Below are 21,113 nucleotides of genomic sequence, written 5' to 3'. Positions count from 1 at the left end.
GAGTACTGCGTCCAGTTCTGGGTGCCGCACTTCAGGAAGGATGTGGACAGCATGGAGAGGGTCCAGAGGAGGGTCACCCGCATGATCAGGGGGCAGCAGGGCAGGCCCTATGAGGAGAGGCTACGGGACCTGAACCTGTTCAGCCTCCACAAGAGAAGGCTGAGGGGTGATCTAGTGGCCTGTTACAAACCAGCAGGCATTGAGGGAGTCCCTGTTCCCCCGAGCACTACCAGGAGTGACTAGAAATAACAGTCACAAGCTGGCAGAGGGTTGGTTCAGACTAGACATCAGGAGGTGCTACTTCACAGTCAGGGCAGCTAAGATCTGGAACCAACTTCCAAGCGAAGTGGTGCTGGCTCCTACCCTGGGGGTCTTTAAGAGGAAGTTAGATAAACACCTTGCTGGGGTTGTTTGACCTCAGTACTTTTTCCTGCCCGTGGCAGGGGGTTGGACTTGATGATCTGCTCAGGTCCCTTCCGACCCTACCAACCATGAAACTATGAAACCTTACAAGCCTGTCCAAGTCAGCCTGTATCCCCAGCCTATCCTTCAGCATGACCACAGTCCTCCATAATTTGGTGTCATCGTCAAACTTTGCCAGTCTACTTTTAACACATGAATCCAAATCATTAATGAATATGTTAAAAAGCGCTGATCCGAATATTGATCCCTGAGGGATGCCATTGGTCACTGAGCACCATGTTGACTCAGTTCTATATATTATTACTCTCTGGGTCCTGCCTTGGAGCCAGTTTCCTAGCCACCAGACTGTTGGGTTATTGAGGCCACAGTTCTCCAATTTTACCATGAGCATGTTGTGGGAGACCAAGTCAAAGGCTTTTTTGAACTCCAAGTATATGATGTCAACCTCATTTCCCTTATCCAGGTGGCATGTTACCTGATCATAGAAGGAAATGTGGTTGGTCAAGCATGGCCTGCCTGGAATGAAGCCATGTTGGTTATCTATTAGAGCATTGCTTTCTGTTAGCCTATTGTTAATGGATTCTTTGATAATTTTTCCAGGATTTTTCCAGGGATTCAGGACAAACTGATTGACCTGTAATTTCCTGGATCCTCCTTCCTTCCTTGTAGATAGGCACCACATTGGCCCTCTGCCAGTCTTCTGGAACTTCTCCCAAGTGCCATGAGTTCTCAAATAGTTTTGCCATAGGTAGTGCAATGATGGCCAATTCTTTCAGCACTCTTGCGTGCAGTTCTGCTGACTTGTAGCTATCCAGCATCTCTAAATGTACCTGGGAGGGGGACTAGAACAGGTACTTGGCCATGTGATTTCTATGAGATTCCACTTGGGTGGAATGTGAGAATGTTGTCCCAAGTCAGAGAACAATTCAGAATCCTATCCAGCACTGGGTTAAAGCATTTTTCAAGGAGCAACTAGAATAGATATTCTGCCTCATTGCTGGAATGAAAAATACAAGAGGAGAAGAGGGAGAGAGCACTTTTATTCCAGATAGCACCAACATGGCCATGGCATACTCCTGGGTCTCAGAACCAGCAGATTTCATGAGTTCTTCTAGTGCTCTTTCACACAGTGGAGATGCTTGACTAGAGGAGTGTGTTCAGCTGTGCTGGTCACCAGTTTAAACCACAACTGGGATACAGACTAACTCTTAATATTTGTACTTGTAAAATACCTATAACATTCACACCCAAGATAGGGTACTTTGTACATACTGGGTGCATTTACATGTGCAATTAATGTGCATGAATAAACTGTGGAGCAAATTGCGCCACAGTAAAATACTCCTGGGTGCAACATCTACATGTGCACCCAGGTTAGGAGCAAATTGAGCCCAGGAGGAGCAGTTTAGGCCAGGGCTGCTCCTGTCCTCCTCTGCACTCCTGCAGTAGCCAGGGGGAGCTCCAGACTCTGGCTACAGCTGCCTGGGTGCCAGTCCCAAGCTGGCAGGGCGAATGGGGGTCAGGCCCAGGCTGGCAGGGGGCACCAGGGGCAGCCATAAGTTGGTAGGGAGTACAGGGAGCGGGAGCGGAGGGGGGTCAGGCCTGATTCCCTGAGCTCGAGGGAGAGGGGCGAGTTGGCTCAGGCTCTGGGGACAGCTTCTGGCTGGCGGTGGGTACAGGGGGGTCAGGCCTGGGCTCTGGGGGTGGGAACTACAGGGCTTAGCTCTGGGCTCTGGGATGCAAACTGACTGGGGGCACAGGGGTCAGACCTGAGCTCTGGGTGCCTCTGTCAGGTGGCAGAGGCTGGCTCTGGCATGAGGCTCCTTTAGCACCAGCGTGCAGGAGTTGTGGCCCTCTGGTACCTGGGCGGACTAGGATGCTCCTGGGTCAGCATCTATACATGTGGTGCTGCGCAATAAAAAAACCTCCTAGTTACTGTTTACAAGTACTATCCATCTGCAGAGTTTATTAATCTACTGCACCCTAATAGCTGTGCACATGTAGACACGAAACATTTACTGCACAGCTAATTAGGCTACTGTGCAGGAAACTGTATATGTGTAAGTAGCTGGGTATGCTTTCCTTGCAGATTGAAAGAGCTTCAGCACTAAGTAAGGAGATGCACAGGTGTGGTGCATTCATCTGCATAAACACACACTATAACACAGTGCAGGGGACAGCGCTGAATGTTAAGCTTACTGACTTTTTAACCTTAACCAAAGCCCTAAAATAGGAAACTGTAGAATCAGTTCAGAAAACCTGCCATCTGCTGGCCAAGTGAGAGACACACTCCTTTCAGGATTAAGTCCTTGTTTTATAGCTACAGCTTTACCAAACAAAATTCAGTAGTAGTAGCTTGTAACCCAGTAGAGCTTCTCATCAAACAGAATACTTTTTTGGAATATTTGTTTGTTTGTTTTGCACTGGAGAATGCTGTTTCACTTCAACTGAAGTTTTCCTTGAGAATATGTTGTTTGCAGTGGAATTTCATTTTGAAGAAAAACTGGAATGTTTCTTTCTAAAGATGACAAAGCTTATTTCCAAATCTTTGGCATGGAAAACTTCAATTATTTTGGTTTCAAAACAATTCTTTGTTTTCCAATTAGTTATATAATGAGTTACAAAAAAAAAAAGTCTACATTGAAATGATTTTTTGTAATTGACCAAAACCAATGGTTTTTGACATTATGTTTCATGGTAGATTTTGAAATTCCATGTTTTGTTCTGATTCAGAACAAAAACAACATTTTAAATTGGGGAAATAGAGAAAGTCTGGTCTGTCCAGTATATCAACACAAATTAAGTTTGCACAACCTGAGTATAAATATTTTCTAACTTTAAGGTACTTGGCTTTTCTTAAGATTCTTTTAATGTAGCTTTTTAATTTACATTCTTAAGTTTTTCAAAAGCTCTGACAATGCATGAATGAAAAAAACATCTTATGGTGTTTTATAGCCCCCCACTGCTGCATGGATCATCAATACGGTTGAGAGCTTTAGATCCACAGTGTCCTACTATCTATATTAATATAGTATCTCAGCGTTGCCTGAACTTGTGTGTTTATGTCATACCCCTGCTTCCCTTGCCACTAACTGCTGCTGATTCTTTCTGCTGCAATTCCACTTGCTGGGAAGGGAAATCCTCTTGTCTAGGAATAGAAGTTACCAGTTTAAGTGATCAGAAACCACTTTAAACCTGTAACAGAACAGATGTTCAGTGCACTTAAATCACTTTCAAAATGGTCGAAACTGGTTTAAGATAAACCTGGTTGGATGTAGTATCAGACTGAACAGATTTAGATCAAACTGGTTTATGGAACTTCTGTCCCAGACACCTTCCTGGTTCAAGTTAACTCATAGTCCCCCAGCATCCCAGGATGCTTTACAGCCCTGGGCAGGGCTGTGCTATTTGCTTCAGTGGAGAAGGGTTGTCCCTGCCCCTCTGCTCCATAGCCAGAGTGCTATCATTGCTCTGGCTAGCTTTGAAAGGGTTTTTGGGGGGAACCCGACTCTGGATCCCAGCTGGGTTCTGCCTGAGGGGAAGAAGCAGCCCCTCCCAAGCTTTTCCCTCATCCTTCACTCAAGCAGAGAGTGGGTGGGTGTGGCCAGGCCCTGGCCCCAGCTGGCACACTGAGGCGGGGAAGGGTGTGGGTTAACCCCCCTTCCTGGACAGGACAGGCCTTGCACAGGACCTGTACCTCAGGCAGACCCCACCTGGGGTCCTGTACAGGTCAGAGTGGGGGTTTAATACCCACCCCCATCATACTTAGCAGGCTTGCCAGGACCTGGCCATGTGCCTCCCCCCACTCCAGCAGGGAGAGGGTGAAAAGCCTGGGCTTCTCTCCCAGCTTCCCTCCCTTCCCTTTGGCAGTGGCTGGCTGCATGCCCTAGTGTCCCCCAGGTCCTGGGCTGAGCCACTGCTGGCATGTGACTGCAAAAGTGAATGTCTGTTCACCTGCTTCTCTGTTCAATCTATGCTGCTTAGACTGACCTGCAAAAATACAATCAATTCAGCCTCGGGCTTTTTGACTGTCTGTACTTAGCCCTTGTAGTTACAGGCCCTTTTACCTTGGCCTTTTAGACTTAACTCTGTTTCCATTTGCTCCTTTTCCCGTCCTAAGTTCTTGCCCCTTTGCAGTCCATTGTGACTATTGCTCCAGCTCCTAACCCTTTTTCCTTCTGCACCTTTTTCTTTCTGTCTGCTCTTTCCTCTTGCCTCAGACCCATTTTCTTCAACCCCCATTTCTATCCTTTCCACTTCTGCAGCTTCTGTCCCTCTTCCTAGTTTTTGATCTTACTCCCTCACCTTCCATGATTTTATTCTCCCTCCCCATTGACAAGCTCCTACTGTCTTCCCATTCTGTGCCTTTTCCAGTCTAATTCCAGTGTTCTTCATCTGCCTAAACATGTTCTTCTCCCTGTTGAATATGCACGAGCAAGAGGAGCATAGTGAGCACAAGAGAAACCCTTGATTCTGTTGCAAGTGACACAGTAGCCCCAGGAGCTGGGAGGATCAATTACCAGCAATGTCCTGTTCAACTTAGGACCACCCTGAGCTCAAGGCTGGATCTAGAGGGGGTTTACTGATGTAGTTGCACCTCCTTTAATTCCTGCTCCACCTAACATTTCAAGCCAACTGCCTGCCAGTGGCCTGAAGAAGGGCATTTGTGCCCAAAAGCTTGCAAAAACATTTTTTCCGACTATTTAGTTGATCTAATAAAAGATACCATATTTACCCAAAGAACCTTGCCTGCCTGTGTCCTTAGACCAACACCAACACAATTACAACCAACAAACCTGGCAGTGGCAGCAGCGAGAGCATCAGTTAAATCTCTGGCTCATTAAAATCTACCTGATTCCTTCTAAACTCTTCATTCACAGGTTTAGAGACCCTCTCTACTTTAAAAGGTCTTGATGTTCCACTAATCAAGCTAGCCTTTCTTCTGCAATGCTGCTGTCTGTTGGCTGCTCTTGGTAATAAAACTCCTATTTCATGGCCCTGCAGACTGCTTTTAGCTCATTCCAATGAAGTTATGGGGTTTTTTTGCTTCAAAGTGAATGGGGTTTTTTTGCTTCAAACTGAATAATACAGCCCTAGGCCCCTAGCACATTCATAAAGTTTTCAGGTTTTTTTTCTACCTGGAGAAAAATAGGTACTGTGTAACATGAGATGAGGCACCATCTGTACCAGTTTTCCAAATCCTAGATCTGTCCTTGTCTGGGCTGGGATATGCTTAGAAGAGATGAAATCTTAAGAGAATGTAGCTGGTAACCCCTAGCCAACCTCTCCTAAGTACATGCAAACTGTAATTATTCAGAGACTTCTTTCTTGGACAGGTGTTGGTGGATTTTCATGATTGTGGTGCATGGGGACCAGAGGAAGCATCCAGCCAAATCTCAAATCCCTGAACCAAACCATGGGAATGTTAAAACCTTGCAAAAGAGGTGTAAGAATTTTTAGCATGGCAAAACAACGTGTTTTCCTTAATATTATATTTGCAAAAAAGTGGATCATTTTAGCTCAAACCCTCAAAAAATATTCTGGCTTTGGTAGACACCCAGAATAGAACATTTCTGCTGAGCTACAAGCAATGGTTTGCAACAGAAAACAGGGTCTTATGAGGGGATGTGTCAGACAACCTTAAGCATCCCATACTGTCCATAAGCCTGTTCTCGGATCTGTGGTACTTGTGAACCTCTCCCACAGGAAAAGCTGTTATTTGCTGTGATTATTTTGTATAGCAAATATTCTGCATAGTGGAAATGGTTATGCTATTCAGGAAATGCGTTCCAGCTGAAACTTGCTTAAGAGATGATGTTTTATCTGGGATTCTGTGACCTCTCCCTCCAATGTCTCCTCCAAGAAAGCAACTACTGTATATGGTAAAGAATTGGAGAGTATGTTAATAGGAGTGAAGAAATTCACAAGTAAAACGTTTCTATTTTATTGTTTTTTAATTGGCAGTCCAGCGGATGATTTTAAATACCCAAGGGGGGAGGGGGGGCCTTGCCCTGTTTCACAGTGTGACCTCCTTTTCCTCACCCTACAGATATCTTTTGACTAGGTCCCCTCAGATAATTCCCAGAATTCTTTGTACTCTCATAGTGTTTTAAACCTAGCACACTGGGAGTGAGTGTAATAGTTTTGGCATATGAGAAAAAGAACTCACAAATAACTGAATCAATTGACTTTACTGAAAGATTGGAGAGAGAGGCCCTCAGTTTCCTCTCTGCTTGTTCTACATCAGTATCACAGAGTTTTCAGTGGATTCACTCCTAATCAACACCTTTGTAAGGGGTGAATCAGGTACTGAGAGTTGCCTTGTGCTCTATTTTGTTCCCAAGATTTGCTAATGACTTTCTTGAGTATTGTCTGTAACAGAATGGTAACCACTCTTCAAAGAAATGTATTGGCTTCCAAAGAAAATAACTATATAATTTTTCTATTTCTGGCCTGAAAAAAATGGATTGCAGACTGTTCAAATTAAAGGGATAAAGCATCCACAAGGTCAAAATCACCCACATCAGTATTGATAGGTGAAGGTTTTTCTGATGCTGGATTGAGGTTTTCTAATGGATTAGGTAAAAGATCCTCATTTGTAAATAAAACGGTATTTTCAGAAGGATTTGTGAGTTGCGTAATTGATTTCCATGGCTTTCCAGGACACTTGGAAACAGGGGGCTCTGGGAGATCTGGAAGGTCATCAAATAAAGAAATATCAGGAGCAATTTCAGCAGTTCTGGGGCTAACAGGTTCCTCAGGGATATCAGGGGTAGAAGAGTCATCTCTTGGACCCACCGTAACCCCAGGAGTAGTTAATGCATCTGACTGGAATAGACTAGGTGTAGTAGGAAACTGTGAATTTTCTGATGTCCTATCTACGCTTGGTGGCTGGCTTTCCCTTTCGCAAGGGACCTTTTCCTCCGATTCTTCAGAGGACTTGTCTTTGGAATCTTTATGTTTGTCCTCCTTCTGATGTTTTTTATGCCCTCGCCCAATATCATGCCCTCTTCCACGCCCCCTCCCATGCCCAGGCTTATGCTTAAACCGATGCCCATGCCCATGTCCATGCCCATTCCCATGCCCTACTCTATGGTCACACCCATCTCCTTGTCCATCCTCATTTTCTAGTCCCGGCCCAAGATTTTCTCTTGGCCCTTTGTCAGGGTCTTTTCCTTCTTCTGCAGTTTGTAAAGGGGATGTCTGTGGATAAATTTCATGCAGCATAAGTGATCGGAATGGGGTAAAACCTGGAGGCCTTCTTGCTTGGATAATCTAAAAAGAAATGGGAGATATTTAGACAAAGAAATGACATTACTTTAATGATCAGCATATGGTACACTATTTGGAACAAAATTTTGCCATTCCATTTGAGGTTTCAGTGTAAAAGTTTAAACAAAAATGTTTAAAGAGCTGGTGGAGAGAGGGAGTTTTCTGGATTACCTAAACTATGTACATTAGTTTCAGATATTTTAAGAACCAGCTAACTATAGCTGAGATAAAAATGTGAGCCAGTTAACAAAAATGATTTATCAGGTCTTTTGGGCTAAATTAGATAATCTTATCCATCTATGATCTGAATGGAAATAATATAACTATATAGAATCATTCTTCCAGCAATATTCCAAAATTTTTGGGAGATTATATGTAAAGGAATCAAACCATCTATCACTGACATTTAGCTGCTTTTAGCATGGAAAAGTTCAGTACAGATGAGAGCCAGTGCTTTTTGTAAGTGTGTATATTAGTTCTCATTTGTGGACAATTTTGGAACTAAAGTGCCCTTGGCATAGTCATAAGATATCATATCAAAGAGAAAAAACAATGTGCTAATTTATGTCCAAGGCTAGTTTCAATAGAGGCATGAAGCAAAAACCTGATTTATTTTATTTTGTGAAGCACTACATAATTAATTTTTAGTTGCCAGATTGGAAATATATATATTTTGAACCAGTGGGAAATAATAAGCATTAGTTAATGTCTACACAAAAAACCCTTGTGTTTAACAATAGGTGATCAACACAGAGCCTTGCTTCGTATAGCAATATAGAATGCCTTTTATACGAATGCCTTCTCATCTAACCAACAGAGACTGATTGCTCTTCCTACATCAAATGTCTAACATGGTTTGGTTCCTGCTCATTAGAACAGCTGAACCTTATTTAGCCACTGTTGGAGGAAACCTAGGGTGAAACCATGTTTGACGTCTAATGCCAGGTGCAATATGGTCTGTAGCATAGACATGATCCAAGTGGTCATTTTCACCCAATACACGTGACCTGGATGTTATGAAGTTACTAAGCGCAGTAGAAGTGTTGAAAATGGATTCATTCATTAAGCAGGTCTGTTAGATTTTCTGTTCCGGATTGGGTACCAGGAAAGATTCTGGCCTCACAATTAGAAAAAAAAAAAAATCAAACTGATTTGATATTCCTACTCTGAACCCAGATACAGGGGCTGGTAATGGTTGGATGGGGAATCTGGAAACTGCTTCTTCAGACAAACAAGTTGTCTGCTCCCCTGCTAATAAACACAAATTAGAGACATTTTGGAAATTTTTGAACTCGTGGAGTTTAATGTTGTCTCCTATTGTCAAACATAATCAGTAAAGAAGTCCAGTGGGGGTTGACAATCCTCAGCCCTCACGAATTTGAGCTTGACAGTAAAAGCTAAGGACCAGGCATCATATGAGTAAAACAGCGTCTACATATTCTGCTGCTTTTTCTGTTAATTTCTCATGTAGCCCAGAATATCATACATTGCCTTAGTTCAGCCTATATCTCAAAAAGCCACCAGGGTTGCAGGGTGAGAGGATGGTTCATGACATTAACATGACAGCAAGTAAGCATTTCCCTCCTATCACTTTAGAACAAATCAGACCTAATCTGAGAACTGGATGGAAAGAGGAGGGCAAATATTTTTCCATGACACAGGGCGCGTCTACATGTGCATCCCACTGAGCATTTGTCACTGGGCAGTCATGTAGTACTCGTTGCTACTGTGACGTGGCATCTCATGTAGATGAGCCCCCAGCTCCCCCACTACTTACTGTGCTGCAAGTAGGCTGAAATGAAAAAATAATTTTATTTAGGATTCGTACCGGGGTCACTTCACTGCAGTTAACCTGAGGGAAGATTTCCTGCTTCCATGGCACCACATATATATTTGCTGTGCACTCTAAAGATATCTGTGAGCAAAGCAAAAAGGAAAGATGAGGTTTTAAATCAACAAAGTATCGCAAAGAAAGAATTGTGTGTGTGTAATGATACAGCTTTTTAATGATACTTTTAAACACAATGATTAGAGAATGTATATGTACATCTATAAAATGTAGTTGTTGTAACTATGGAGGTTCCTCTACTGGAAATCATCCCCAATTTAGTTTTATTTAGTTTTAGGAAGCTTGCATCGATTTTACAATTTAACGCACGACAATTATTCTTAGCACTTTTAATTTCCAGTTCTTTACAATATTATGTAGTTAATCCTCTCAACAGCTCTGAGCAGTGAGAAAGTATTGGTGATATTATCCCTATGTAAAATGGGAAAATTGAGGTAGACAAGGATTAAGGCCAAAAGTTTTAAATGTGTCCATTGATATTGTGGAGCTGGGTTTGCAGCTCCTTGCAGCAGCACTTTTCAATTGGAGAAATGAGCACTATGCAGCTGGGAAGGGAAGAGAAAGGAAATAAAACTTCCCTGCCTGCCAGCCCCTCCTGCCTCCAGCACCATTTCCATCAGTGACTCCTTCCAGCAAATCCTCTCAGCATCAAATAAATTCACTCCAGCACCACCAGCCGATCTTTCCACACAGCCATGCTCTCCTTTGTGTCCAATCCATTGGGCGCATACCCTCAGGAACACAATACTCCGGTAGCTGGGCCCTCCCACACCCTGTCTGCTCCTTCCCACCTTCCAGTTGGATTCACAACTGAGGAAACGGTCCCAAATTGTCCCATCAACTTTGCACCATGTACAGAGACTGTGGCATGAGGATTGGCTGATATTTATTGAGTTGGTTGGCTAGCAGAAGAGGCAACTGAACCTAGAAACACAATTATGTTGCTTTACATGAGTTTACCATATACATTCTCTGGTGTTGTTCTGTTTGGTGAATTAGGAAACGGGTGTTGGATGTGGTAGCCCGTAGCATCCTAATTTCTTACCTTAGGAATTACAATTTTACAGTCTTCATTTAGTTTCTCCACTTCTGACTTGGAGCAGTTCGTCTTCCCAATGAGAAATTCTATCTCATAATTTTTTCCAGCAACCACCTGAAAAATCAGTCAGAAGATTTTCCTCACTAAATATGCCTTTTTTGGTAAGGGATTCACCGAACCAAAAAAACAGTGCTCTAAAAAGAAGCAACTGAGCAGCAGGGTTGTGAGCATTAAAAATGTTGTACTCTACATACATTTCTGATTGACTCATTTTTGTACTCCGTTCTACCTGCTAATTTTATCATAGTATTGCAACTGGAGGAGAAAGAATATAAAGGGCAAAATGACATACAGCCCACAATGCTTGTTGTGTTTTCCAAAGTGCCTGCAGTAATTTCACTAATAACAAAGAAAATCATTAGAGACATCTCAGGGGAGATCCAAATATGATGTAAAGAGACCTTGATTTGGATAAAATGAAGGGCTGTTTTTAATGTGTCAGTGGAAAACAAATATAGCATCGGTAGAACTGCTTGCCAAAGACATTAAAGAGCTAAACTGTAATGATGAAGCAATGCACCTGGTACAAGTTGCTGTTAGTGTTATTACACAGCAGGCTCATCTACACGAGACTCTACATTGCCGTAGCGATGAACTATGGTGACATAGCTCGTCGTTATGGTGACGTAGCGTTGGCAGGCGCTAACCATGATGCCACCACTACTGTGCAGTAGCAACAAGCTACTGCATAGTAGCTCATTGCTACTGTGCAGTAGGGTCAAAAACGAGCCTGTGCTCCCCGAACTGCCCTATACAAAGTGCAGTCAGGGGCATGTGTAGATGTGCCTAGTATTTCTTATGGCAGTAAAAAGGGTACTAAGTAATGATGTAGAGAAAACAAGAGGCAGGGTGAAATACTGGCTTTACTGAAGTCAATGGGGTTCTTCTTTTCATTTCTCTAGTTTCAGGTTGTCACCTGTGATACTCATCTTGAAAACATTTGTATAACTGTGGTCATAGCTTGAAAAGGGACTATGCAGACAGTAGGAACAGGACAGAAGAATGAAGCCAGGGAAGAGCAGCAAGATAACTTGATTTACTATGTAGGGTGGACAAAAACACTTCCTCCCTGCTGCCCCTCATGACTGTGAAGAGCTCCTGATACACATTTGGAAAGCTACCTTCTCCTCCTCCTTTAAATCCCTTTTCTGTACTGCCTACAGAAATCTTGGTAATAATTAACTGGTAATCATGCTACCTGCAATTGTATCATTGTTTCTTCATGCTTCCCTAATTGCTCTCTGGTGTCTCTTGCCTTGTATTTAGACCATAAACTCTTTGGGGATGATAGTGTCTTTTTCACTGTATTTATATAATGCTGAAGACAATTGCTGCTGCTGATTACCCACCTCCGTTAGCTGGCTAGCTTTGTTGTGGGCTTCACAGAAGAAGTGGGCTGTGGATATTGATCCAACACTCACCAAAGTCAATGAAAACCTTTCTGTGAATTTAGTGACAGTTGGACCACACCAATGAGGAGGGATGTCAGTAGGAAGATACAGAGGGCAGCCCAGGAATGGTGGCTTACAGGCATGGGGCAATATAAAAGAAGGCATGTTGCAGAAAGGCAAATAAGCAGGATGTTGTAGCTGGTACAATTTGGGGAAGTGGAAAAGATGGAGATTTTTTTGTTTTAATTCTATGCAGTGTCTAAATTAAATTGTTTTGTCTTTTTCCCAATTAGGTGGGTATTTTTACCTTGAAAATGAGTCTCATCACTCAAGGTTTTAATCAGTGCATCTTGCTACAAACAAGAAGTGTTTGTCAACTGAAAGCTTCAGCGGTGAGTATTAAGATCACAGCTCCCAGTACTGAAATGATAACTGCTTATAAGTATTTGAATTGTTAAAACACCACTGAAGGAAAGGAATCTATTAGAGAGGTTAAAAGAGGTTTGTATTCCTCTATAAGGCATTTAGCAAAGGAAAATATATAACGAATATTCAGTATTTCCTGACAATGAGACCTGTTGGAGTCTGAGATAGGAATTATTTATTTATACAGTACCGTAACTATGCATTCTGATATATAGACAAGTTAAAGATAAGGATCATATTTGGATACAGCAGAATGATTGAAATTCTGTTCTGAGATTTATAGTGGTTTGAATCTACAGTAATTCTGTTCCATTTCTGTGAAGTTACTAAGGTTTGCTATTAAGTGCAGAATTTGGATGCAAGTAATCAGATTATCAAAGAAATCAGGAGAAAAACCATTTTTGAGCTCGCTAAAACCATTTTCAGACAAGGCGTCAGAGAATATAACAGGACAGAATGCTGAGCCTGGAGGATGCGCTGAATAATCTTACCTACTTTCCATCGTGGGCAGCCATGAAATGTTGAAAAAGGTTTGCTAAAGAAGGACATACCAGATCCCTGAATCTGTACCTATTCTTAGGATTTTGGGTCCAGGTCATATTGAAATGGTATTTAAGGAGTGTCTTTTTTTTTACTCCTTTTTGGATACAACCTAAGATGGCTGCAATTTTGCAAGTACAGGTGATAGTGGTTCAAACAGTAGGACAAGTGTACCAACTACCAGGGTTCCAAAACTGAGCCTTGATTCAGCTCTGATTTGTAGATATACCACATCCTAGGCCCATCTCTACAACATAAGGAGGGATTATGTTAAATAAAACTGAATTAAGAAGGAAGGTCAAATCCCAACCTGGACTGTGCTGTGGAATACATGTTCAACTTTATAGTAGAAATCATCATCGCTCTCTGAATTGTACTTCTCCATGGAAGCCTTGAGTACTTCCTTCAGTTCTGGACTGTCATTTGGGATGCGCTTTGGACAGCCAGGACACATCTGTGGAGGAGGTACAGTTTCCTCAACTGAAAGAAACATTGGGTTACATATAAATCTAAAGAGGAAAAGATTCAGTGTGTATTAGACCTGGGGAACCATCTTTTTGGAAACCCACAGTATCTGAACGGAATGTGTTTGACCCTGACAGACTGAACCTAAATATTTTGAGCTTAATATGGGAGGTGTATGTGTTGCTATATCCTTGATGTATTTGAGAGAGAGGTATATTCAGCATTTAAGGCAACCTTGGGCTTTTGATCAATAATCTGCTTCTCCTAGAACTGAGAGAGATATACATAAAGTGAGGCCAGTGGAGAAGACAGATACAGTCTCATCTGCAACTGGATGAGGGTCTGGATTAGAGGATATGAGACAACTTCAAGCCTTGAGATCTCTGAGTGCACATTATAAGGCATGAACAACTGTATTTTTAAGACTATCATTACCATTCTTTGGAGTAGAACATATCTAGGGTATGTTCACATTGTACTCCATGACTGCAGAGGAAAATAGCTATTTCAGAATCAGGTTGAGGTGGGAAATGATATCCCTGAAAAGGTTTCCAAGGTATCAAATTTAAGAATAGATCTAAGGACATGAAATACAAATGGTGACAGCACTAGACATCTGTGGACAGGATCTGGGAAGACACCAGCTAGGATGGCCGTGGCTGTGTAGTTTAAGAGGATTATACATACAAAACCTAGTTGTGACCATGTTGTACTGTCTTTTTTGGACACATCTGTATCTTTGTGAAGGCCCTACGTGGCGGACTTCTCTGCCATGTGGGAGGGTGGACTGGAGCTCTTGGGAAAATCTAGATTTTCTGGAAGCATATCTGAAAAATCGCTTAGTGAAGATGAATGGTGTGACATTAATGTCTGTTAAAAGGTCCTCTTTGGACTGTGATGGTAGAAAGGAGTAAGCAAGTTTATTCTACCTGTAAATAAAGTTTATGTTAAAAAATGTGCTGTCTAAGCTGCCCTGCAAACTTTTATAGTGGGTTTGACTCTGAGATCATCCAGGTAATCCCTGTATGGAGCCCAGTGGCCAGCCCAACGTGCCATAGTAGACAGAAGATGGTGGACAGATCAGAGATAATAACTTTCCCTGCCGTTTTACATACTTGAAGGAAATGAGAAAATTGTGCATTAATATTTCCTGGTGAGAAGGGAAAAGACCTTTGATATTTCTTTTCTTTCCCAGCAGCATTTCTCCTCTCATTATTTTCTCAATCCCTTTACATTTTGATTACACAGTAAATTGTAATTGTAACACATCAGCTGGAGTTTCAACACTTTCCAGACTATGGTAATTTCCACATACCTGGAAACTTGCATTGCTGTGTAACATCAACAAGTGTGTTGCTGAGATCCACAAAAGCCTTGGCTACACAGTTACCTACATGCTGAGTAAAAAAAAAACCAAAAAACAGCTTTTAAGAATCCTAAACTCATATGTAAATGTCCCATGGGTCCTCCTCATAGGAAGAAAAAAACCCAAAACAAAACCCTGGGCCATGCAGAAAGAGAGAGATTGGAGGGGTGATCATAGCTCCCATCGCAATAGTGTAACTACATTGTTCTCAACACATTTTCTCTTGAGCTGTATTGGTGGGCATAAAGACAGGGTGCAAGCCCAGCAGTTTCTGATCAGGAAAAATAAGATGCCCTGCAGATATGTTGCCAAGACCTTCTGATCCTTACCAAGGGCCATACATGGTCGGCTCATAAGGTTGTTTAACAGCCGAGGAGCTAAGGGGTTGTCATATAAGCCATGTGATCAGTCTTACAGTTGTGGTAGTTTGGCTGAATTCATGAATCATTTGGCAGAGTGGGAAATGGAGGCTCAAGCAGATCAAGTGATGAGCTTCAGGTTAACTAGCAAGTCTCTCAGATAGTCCAGCAGTCACTCCCTTGTCAATTCAGAACAGTGTGGTCTCATCCCTTCTCCTTTCAAACAGCACTTCTGAAGGGGGTAACAACATCTCACGAGGAATTTGTGAACAGCAATCAGAGACATTCTGCAGTGACACTTATCCGCTACACACAGATTTTGCATACATATAAGTAGCTTTTGGTAGCCTGCTCATTACTGTCCACAATATGATTTTAGAAATGGTAGGGATGAGGAGGTCATTTTTGCTCAAGAATGCTTGCATTAGTCACTGTACTGACAGATATGCCTGTGTGCAAGCCAGCTGGTAACTCAGTGCTACATAGGAGAAATATGTGTATTTATTTATTATTTCCTTCAGGGCTTTCCTGCTTAGACTGCAATGCAAAAAAATGGGAATTTGGCTACTTACTTTTCTTAGGAACTATCTGCCTGAGGCTACTTAGAGTTTGCCATTTTAATGACTACATTACTGCTTTCCCAGGCAGAGTTCTTGGCCAGGATCTCCTTGAATAAAGCTTTATTGTTTTGATGAGACTTTTCTGGTTGCCTAGGTGAACCTCCTGACATTTCAAGAGCCCTGATTCAGCAAAGCACTTAATCATGCCCCTTCCTATCAGTAGCATCCATATGATGGCTAGATGGGTCATAAATCCAGTGCCAACACCATAAGCACGTGTTTAACTTTAAGCCTATGCTGAAGTTCCAGTGACCTAAAGCTGAGTAAGCATTTAACTATTTTGTTGAATTAGAATCTTTGTCATCATTATTATTTCCCAACATGTTCATTCAGCTATATGTAAAGATTACTTACGCCTCCAAAAATGGGCTTGCACTTTGGACTTAAATCCTGAAATTCTTTCTTGGAGCAATTTGTCTCTTTGACCATATATTCAACTGCGTAGTTCCATCCAGCTACCACCTGGAATAGATATTCAGGACACATCTCAAATGATTCAGTAAGTCTCGAGTAATAAAACTTATAAAGTCACCAAATGGACAGCAAGATAACAATATTTTTGCAAGGCCTTCCTTCCAAGGCTTTCAATCATGCTGAAGTTTGTAAGCCACATCACACCCCAGTACAGCAGGAGAATATTATCCTTGTTTTGCAGAAGAGTCTCAGGGGCCAGCTGTGAAATTTGTGTCCATATCCACATTCACATTCCAAACCTCTTGTCCCATAGCGTAAGGTTTCTTGTATTTTCCTCCAAAACAGCTGTTCCTGGCTTGTGGCCTCCACTAACTGTGGATCCATGGGGTTGGAAGGAGTTTAAGGGTCATCTAGTCCAATCCTTTGCACAGATGCAATGATAGTGCATCAGGGTGGACAAAGTCATCTACTGCTTTGATTCAGTGTGTCAATCCCTGTGTACAGCATTTCAGGGTACCGGTAGTCATAAAAATTGCCATTTACTGGGTCAGACCATAGGGCCATCTTGCCTATTACCCTGTGTTACAGTGGCAGAGAGTGGATGCTGAAAAAGAGAATGAACTGGGCATGATTGGGGTTTTTCCTACTGTTCCTCTCTTTCAGCCTCCAGTGTAGAACGTCCAGGAAGTTCTGATTCAGAGGCTGTATTCCTAACTTTTGTGATCAATAGCTACTAATGCCCTTTCCTCCAAGAATCTATCCAATCCCTTTTTGAATCCAGCTAAACTGTCAGCTTCCACAACATGTGGTGGCAATGAGTTATAAACTTCAATTACACACGGGGTGCATCTACACATGCGCTTTACTATGGAGTAGACTAATTAGCCTTGCAGTAAAGCATCACCATCTACATGTGTGCAGTATAATGGCATGGTAAATTAATTAACTCCAGTACTGTCCCTGACAGCACTATTATACAATGGAGTAATTACGTGCACTGAAATGCATGTGTAGATGGTGACAAGGGCTGGGTGGGGCACAAGGGTGCTAAAATGTGGGAGCTGCCTGCTGCCTGGCCCCACACTTTAGCATCCTCCTGCCCCAGCCAGCCCCTCTGCTGTCCGCCACTGCCACCTGGAGCTGACCCCCTGTTCATCCTGCCAGCCTGGGCTGCTCCACCCCAGATTTACAGAAGTTTAGGGCTGGAAGGGACTGTGTGACATCGTTGAGTCCATCCACCCTGCTCTGGGCAGGAAAGATTTCTGGGGTCATAGATTCATAGATGTTAGGGTCAGAAGAGACCTCAATAGATCATCGAGTCTGACCCCCTGCATAGGCAGGAAAGAGGGCTGGGGCTAGATGACCCCAGCTAGATGCTTATCTAACCTCCTCTTGAAGCCCCCCAGGGTAGGGGAGAGCACCACCTCCCTTGGGAGCCCGTTCCAGACCTTGGCCACTTTAACTGTGAAGAAGTTCTTCCTAATGTCCAATCTAAATCTGCTGTCTGCTAGCTTGTGGCCATTATTTCTTGTAACCCCCAGGGGCGCCTTGGTGAATAAAACCTCACCAATTCCCTTCTGTGCCCCCATGATGAACTTATAGGCAGCCACAAGGTCGCTTCTCAACCTTCTCTTGCGGAGGCTGAAAAGGTCCAGGTTCTCTAGTCTCTCCTTGTAGGGCTTGGTCTGCAGGCCCTTAACCATGCGAGTGGCCCTTCTCTGGACTCTCTCCAGGTTATCTGCATCCCTCTTGAAGTGCGGTGCCCAGAATTGCACGCAGTACTCCAACTGCGGTCTGACCAGTGCCCGATAGAGGGGAAGTATCACCTCCTTGGATCTATTCGTCATGCATCTGCTGATGCACGATAAAGTGCCATTGGTTTTTCTGATGGCTACACATGGGTCAAATAACCCCAGCAAGGTGTGCATCCAGTCTCCTTTTGAAGATCTCCATGGTAGGTGCCTGCACCACCCCTGCTGGGAGTCCATTCCAGAGTCTGGGCACACAAATCATGAAGAAGTTTTTACTTATATCCAGTCTGAATCCTTCTTCTAGGAGTTTATGACCATTTCTCCTGGTTTTCCTCGGGTGCTTTGGTGAATAGCCGTTCATCTAGCCCTTGATGCTCACCACCAATATATTTGTAAGCTGCCACCAAATCTCCCCAAAGTCTTCTCTTTTCTAGGCTGGAGAGTACCATATCTGTCAGCCTTTTCTTGTATGGCTTGCTCTTCAGGCCTCTAATAATATGAGTGGCTCTTCTCTGGATTCTCTTAAGCTTCTCCATATCCTTCCTGAAGTGTAGCGCCCAGAATTGGATGCAGTGCCCAGGCTGAAAGTGCTGCTGCCCCGGGTGCACGTGTAGATGCTGTGCCTGGGAGCAGCTGAAGCAAACCGCCGGAGTTCATTTTGTCACATTAATTGCACATGTAGATACTCCCACTGTGTGAAAAGGAACTTCCTTTCATTAGTTTTAAACTTACTACTTCCTAGTTTCGTTTTATGACCCCTAGCTCTTGTATTGTAAGAGAGTAAATGATACATCTCTATTCGGTGACAGATTAAGATTTATTGGAGCCTTGGACTCTGGGGAGGGGGGAGGAGGCCTTTCCCCATCTAGTGCTGCCTCTGCCAAGGTTGGGGTGGGCCTCCATGCCTTGCAGGCAGGGATGGCATAGGGGGAGCTATAGCCACCCTAAAGTTCACCTTAGCTTCCCCATAGCCACCCCTTCCAGTGCCCTCACCACCCACCCACCCACCTGCCACACGCAGGTGAGCCTGCAAAGGTATGGCGCTCCCAGCAGAGGCAGTTCCAGCCTCTTCCTGGTGGGGGAGCTGGGCTTGGAGTGGGGTGGGGTCAGCTGCATGGGGTGGGTGGGCAGAAGCAGTGGTGATGCTGGGGAGGTGGCTACGGGGGGGCTAAGGTGGATTTTGAGGTAGCTATAGCCCCCACAACTCCTCGGTCCAGCCCCCCCACATCAGGAAGAGGCTGGGTAGACCCAGCCAATCAGGGGCACCCGGGTGCCTGGGTTCCTGTGGGAAACAGTGGATTTCCCCTAGCAGGCGGGCAGCATTCCAGCCTGCAAGGGGCTGCTTGGGGCGCCCGGAGCAAGATACAGGGGGCACCATGTGCACGTGGCCTAGAACACAGCGGGCAGCGTGGCCTAATCTAAATACATCCTGCACATCTGACTTTTTGCAGGCTGGATCTGGGAATGGAAAGGCTGCTTTGAAAATCCATGCCTAAACTAGTGCCAGGAAGCAAGACTGCAGCATTACTCAGTGGCTACTCATGTTCCCAGCCCATGGAACAGAGTAGTATCTACAGCCTCTCTGTAACACAAACCTGATCCAAAGTCTAATGAAGTCCATGGGCACAATCCTGCTGCCTTCAGAGGGCTCTGGATTAGGATTAAAACAAGCATATTCCTTCTTTGGTTCATCCTGGTGGAGTCCTCTGGATGGTCTATACAGGCCTGATGTGAAGACCCTCCAGGGCTCATAGGTGATGTGGCAGTTTCCTTTCCAGGGGCTCCATTACAGCTCCTGGAACAGTTTTCCTATAAGGTTTAAGTGTTGTGTGTGTCTCCACTCAGAGGACCAGTGGAGTTAATAAAAGCGGGGGGAATGGATTTTTCTTAATACAATTGATTTGATTCCAGATGGGGGGACGAAGCTAGCACATGACTAGAAGGCACTTGAAACAGCACAAAGACAAATGCATACAGATATACAAAAAAAAGGGATACACAATTGTTTTAGGCACATAATACTTTAACTTAGATAAGTAACTCTTTCAGATTGACTTGAGATTGGAGCCTGTACTTCCAGTCTACCCAGAATTCCCACAAAATACAGAATTCATTTCTAACAGACAAGGCCTCTGTGGCTTTTCTTTTTACCCACTTTTCTTCTTTAACTTTGTCTATACCTTAAAACAGGGCTGGTAAACCTGCAGCGTACATGCAACAAGTGACACAGGCTGCCTCTGTGTGTGGCATGTGGCAGAGGAGGGAGGTGACAAGCAGCACAGTGGCAGATAGAGCAGCAGATGGGGCAGGAAGCACAGGGAAGGGAGCAGAAAGCAGATCAGCAGATTTTGCAGGGAAAAGGGATTGGAGTGGCACTTGGGGAGGGTGCGGGGCTAATGTGTGGCAAAAAGGTAGCCTCTCACTGCCACAAAACACATCAATTGCTGACAGTATGCATTGGCAACAGGAACTGCTGAACTAATATTGAACACTGTTCAAACATGCCATACTTACTAACAGTCCAGAGAACATAGAAGCACTGAAAATCAGGTATTCAGTAAGATGTGCCTCAGTTTCCCCCTCTATAGAAATGAAAAGTGCTGTATAGTTCTGATTATAAGTTTACCTTTTTTACCCTCAAAAAAGAGCCATAAGAATTGCTCTTGATTTATATGCAAGATGACCTTATAACCAGGGTGCTGACAATCGGGTTATAATTGCATTAGAAGATCTGATTTTTGGTTGACCTTTGCACAAACATCAGCCAATATTCAAGATAATTTTTTCCCCCTCAAATTGAACTTGAAAACATGAATTTGGCTTATATGCAGGGTTGACTTATAATTGGAACAATACAGTATTATTTTTATAGCACACAATTTATGACTGTGAAGTATAACATAAAAATATAATAAAAAAAGAAGTGCATAGGAGAAGCCAAAGTACTACACGCCCTAAAATGAAAGAAAAATCCAGTATACAAACCTGTCTTGTGGCTTTTATTATTTCACCAACTTCATAAAGGAAGGATTTCTGACTTTCTTTATTGAAGTTTCGAATGGCATATCTCAGAATGGGTAACAGATCTAAGCTGTTGCCTGGTATGGGATGGTAGCATCCAAGACACGGAGCTTGGGA

General features: G+C 43.4%; 1 protein-coding gene across 1 annotated transcript; it reads right to left on the bottom strand.

The window, feature by feature from the left end:
• Nucleotides 1-5,941: 5,941 nt before the first annotated feature.
• LOC112549141 (kininogen-1-like) lies at nucleotides 5,942-21,107 on the bottom strand. The gene is made up of 7 exons (XM_025196013.1): nucleotides 20,961-21,107; nucleotides 16,165-16,272; nucleotides 14,781-14,862; nucleotides 13,311-13,480; nucleotides 10,590-10,697; nucleotides 9,524-9,610; nucleotides 5,942-7,698 (listed from the first exon to the last, which is right to left on the bottom strand). The coding sequence occupies exons 2-7, from the start codon at nucleotides 16,237-16,239 to the stop codon at nucleotides 6,907-6,909; spliced, it is 1,314 nt and encodes a 437-aa protein (XP_025051798.1). The 5' UTR covers nucleotides 16,240-16,272; nucleotides 20,961-21,107; the 3' UTR covers nucleotides 5,942-6,906.
• Between the last annotated feature and the right edge of the window lie 6 nt (nucleotides 21,108-21,113).

The sequence above is a fragment of the Alligator sinensis genome, unplaced genomic scaffold, assembly GCF_000455745.1.
Source record: "Alligator sinensis unplaced genomic scaffold, ASM45574v1 scaffold301_2, whole genome shotgun sequence".
In the NCBI taxonomy this organism is placed as follows: Eukaryota; Metazoa; Chordata; order Crocodylia; family Alligatoridae; genus Alligator; species Alligator sinensis.
Note: the sequence above shows the minus strand (reverse complement) of the source record. Positions and strands in the feature narration are given on the sequence as shown.

Coding starts and splice junctions, on each gene's coding strand:
- LOC112549141 (XM_025196013.1), bottom strand. CDS start 16,239: ATGGTCAAAGAGACAAATTGCTCCAAGAAAGAATTTCAGGATTTAAGT. Junction 14,863..16,164: donor GCAAGCCCATTTTTGGAGGC/GTAAGTAATCTT, acceptor TTTTTTACTCAG/CATGTAGGTAACTGTGTAGC. Junction 13,481..14,780: donor ACAGCAATGCAAGTTTCCAG/GTATGTGGAAAT, acceptor TGTTTCTTTCAG/TTGAGGAAACTGTACCTCCT.